This window comes from Penaeus vannamei, chromosome 1, assembly GCF_042767895.1.
Source record: "Penaeus vannamei isolate JL-2024 chromosome 1, ASM4276789v1, whole genome shotgun sequence".
Lineage (NCBI taxonomy): Eukaryota > Metazoa > Arthropoda > Malacostraca > Decapoda > Penaeidae > Penaeus > Penaeus vannamei.
Window position 1 is genome coordinate 35,583,329 of NC_091549.1, and position 2,526 is coordinate 35,585,854.

General features: G+C 40.3%; 1 protein-coding gene across 2 annotated transcripts in view; it reads right to left on the bottom strand.

Moving 5' to 3' along the window:
• The window catches only part of LOC113813866 (heme-binding protein 2), a 10,577-nt gene extending 8,729 nt beyond the window's left edge, over positions 1 to 1,848 (bottom strand). The window contains exons 1-5 of one of the 2 annotated variants that reach the window (XM_027365923.2): positions 1,790 to 1,848; positions 1,544 to 1,603; positions 1,268 to 1,400; positions 972 to 1,152; positions 653 to 859 (exon numbers count right to left, since the gene is read on the bottom strand). In XM_027365923.2, coding sequence (XP_027221724.2) covers positions 673 to 859; positions 972 to 1,152; positions 1,268 to 1,400; positions 1,544 to 1,603; positions 1,790 to 1,825 — 597 coding nt within the window. In that variant the 5' untranslated portion in view covers positions 1,826 to 1,848 and the 3' untranslated portion in view covers positions 653 to 672. Of the gene's footprint in view, positions 1 to 652; positions 860 to 971; positions 1,153 to 1,267; positions 1,401 to 1,543; positions 1,604 to 1,789 lie in introns of those variants that run through there. The other variant, XM_027365922.2, reaches the window with a different exon arrangement.
• Positions 1,849 to 2,526: the final 678 nt, after the last annotated feature.

The following is a 2,526-nucleotide window of genomic DNA, read 5'->3' on the forward strand; positions in this document are numbered from 1 at the left end:
AAAAAATGCTTGGCCAAATGTGAAAAAATGGTGCATCGGTTTTCCTTGCTGGGATTAAAGGAAATTGTATTGAAAAGACTTAAACGCGTGCCCTGAAAGTGTGCCATACTGATTTGCATATGCATTGAGCAGAGCTTATTTACCTAGGGAATACACTAAATATATTCATATATGATACATTAGCGCTTATATAAGAAATTGTTTAGGGGTTTCTACTGATGGCTTCACACTAGTCAATATTTCCAACCACCAGCTGATTATTTGCTTCTTTGTTATTGCGAGTGTGTGTACATGCATGTCTCGGTGCCTCTACCGAAGACACGTCGTTGACCCTTCAGCGTAGACGGCCACATAGCTCCGGTCATGTCCATGTAGACAAGATCTCTCCTCTTGTATACTTCCACTTCCCCATATTCACTCAAGACGAGACCAATTATCTTGATCTTTTAATTTGTAAAGATTTTTAACATATTTCATTATGATATTTTTTGTTCCAATGTATGCCCTTTTAGACTTATGCACAGTTCACCAAGAACTCAAGTTAAATGTTAAAACATGGAAATAATGGGAAAAAAATATCAAATCTCATATATTACAATTTATTTTTGCATATAATTACCCAAGACAATAAATAATAAATAAGCTATCGTTATAAACTAGATTAGACAGGCATCAATTCATGTCTTTCTTCATGAACCAGACTTCGTTGTTTCGGCCGATGATGACGAAGGGAGAGTCGTAGCCAACAGTGTAGTAGGTCTGGAAGTCGACGCCTTCCTCGCCGGCTGCCACCAGGTCGTCGTGAAGCTGCGCGGCGTTCACGATCCAGTCCTCGTCGTTGGCGAACCCGTGGAACCGCCTGCAACAAATACAGTATTTTATTTTATTTTACGTCAGGGTTTGTACCAGAGATTCAGTTCTCGCTTCCAATAAACTACGTTAAAGAGAAACGAACACTGAAAACAATTTACCTGGAGAAGACGCGCAGTTCCGGTCGCTCTTCGATGTACACGTCAGGGTTGGTGGGCGTGGGCGGGTTGTCTTGGTGGGCGGCGGGGACGTAGAAGCTCATGGTGAAGTTGTTCTCACAGTTGGGTCCTTCTCCGGGAATGACCAGCGTCGTCACGGGAGCTGTCATGTCGATCTTCATGGCTACATAGAAACGGACATATACGTATATATATGTAAAGATATTTATATGTAATATGATTAATTTTAATGCGGTAAAACCATAGAATTCAACCAGTCGCACTTGCAACTTTGTTACCTGCATCATTCTGTCCGTCGATGTAGTTGAACAACTTATAGAACATGACGTCACTGGTGGCTTCTTGGTGAGAGATGGAAAGGTGGGATGTGGTGACCCACTTCTGCGCCGGGTACACGCGCTCCTCGTACGTCTGCAAATAGGACATTGGGTGTAATTACTTACTACACCTTTTTGAGGAGTGACAATTCTATACAAATGTAAAGGAGCATGCACTCTCAATATCAAGAAATCTATCATTAAATATAGCAGTTGGAATTTGTAGGAACTACTTACCTCAGCGGAGTTAACCACGTCATAAGGAGCGGATTCGATGGCCAGGGCGAGTTGGCACACCTGAGGACCAAGAGATCAGCTGATGTTCAGAAGGCATCACATTTTTCACTATTATTTAAAGCCTACGCATATGTCACATAACTGAACTGTGATTCCTTATAAACTGAATTAACAGTCTGAGTCTGAGTTGAATTTGAATGTGATTGTCATTCTCCTTTCAAGAAAGCAAATGAGCAATGCACTCACCTGAGCGAAGAGCGCGAGAGCTGCGAAGGTCCTCATGGTTGGCGAGTGAATGAGCAGGAAGTGGCGGCCGTGTCTCTGGTCTGCTTCTTATAGGCCAGACTCTGATGTAACGGCGATAAGGGAACCAGGCGAGAAGCTTGCAGGTTTCCCACACTGTTTAATAAGTGATAAAAAAAGGTTATACAAATACATTTGTGTGTGTGTGTGTACAGCCACAGACAGTATCGTCAGGAGGGGTGTCGAAACATTCAATAGCGGACAGAACCTTATGTTATGGAAAGGTTGATATTTTGAGTTTCGAATGTCTCGTTCGAATTTATGTCTCGAACTGTCGTTCCAGAATTCATATAGATTCACGGTGAGATAAAGATTCTATTTCTGTAAGGTAAGGAATATGCCTTGCAATATTCAGGTAAGCCACACATACCCAAAAATAGTTGGGAAATCAGGGTTACCAGCAGCCTCGTAGCTGTAACAACTTTATTCCAAAAAATATCATTACTTCTGTCAGAATGTTTTGATTGATTTTCTAACGATATTTTTCCAAATAGCTGTACATGTATGTAGGCCTATATGTATGTATATATAAATAATGTATATGTACTTATGTACATATGTATATATATATATAAACATGTTCACACACACACACACACACACACACACACACACACACACACACACACACATATATATATATATATATATATATATATATATATATATATATATATATA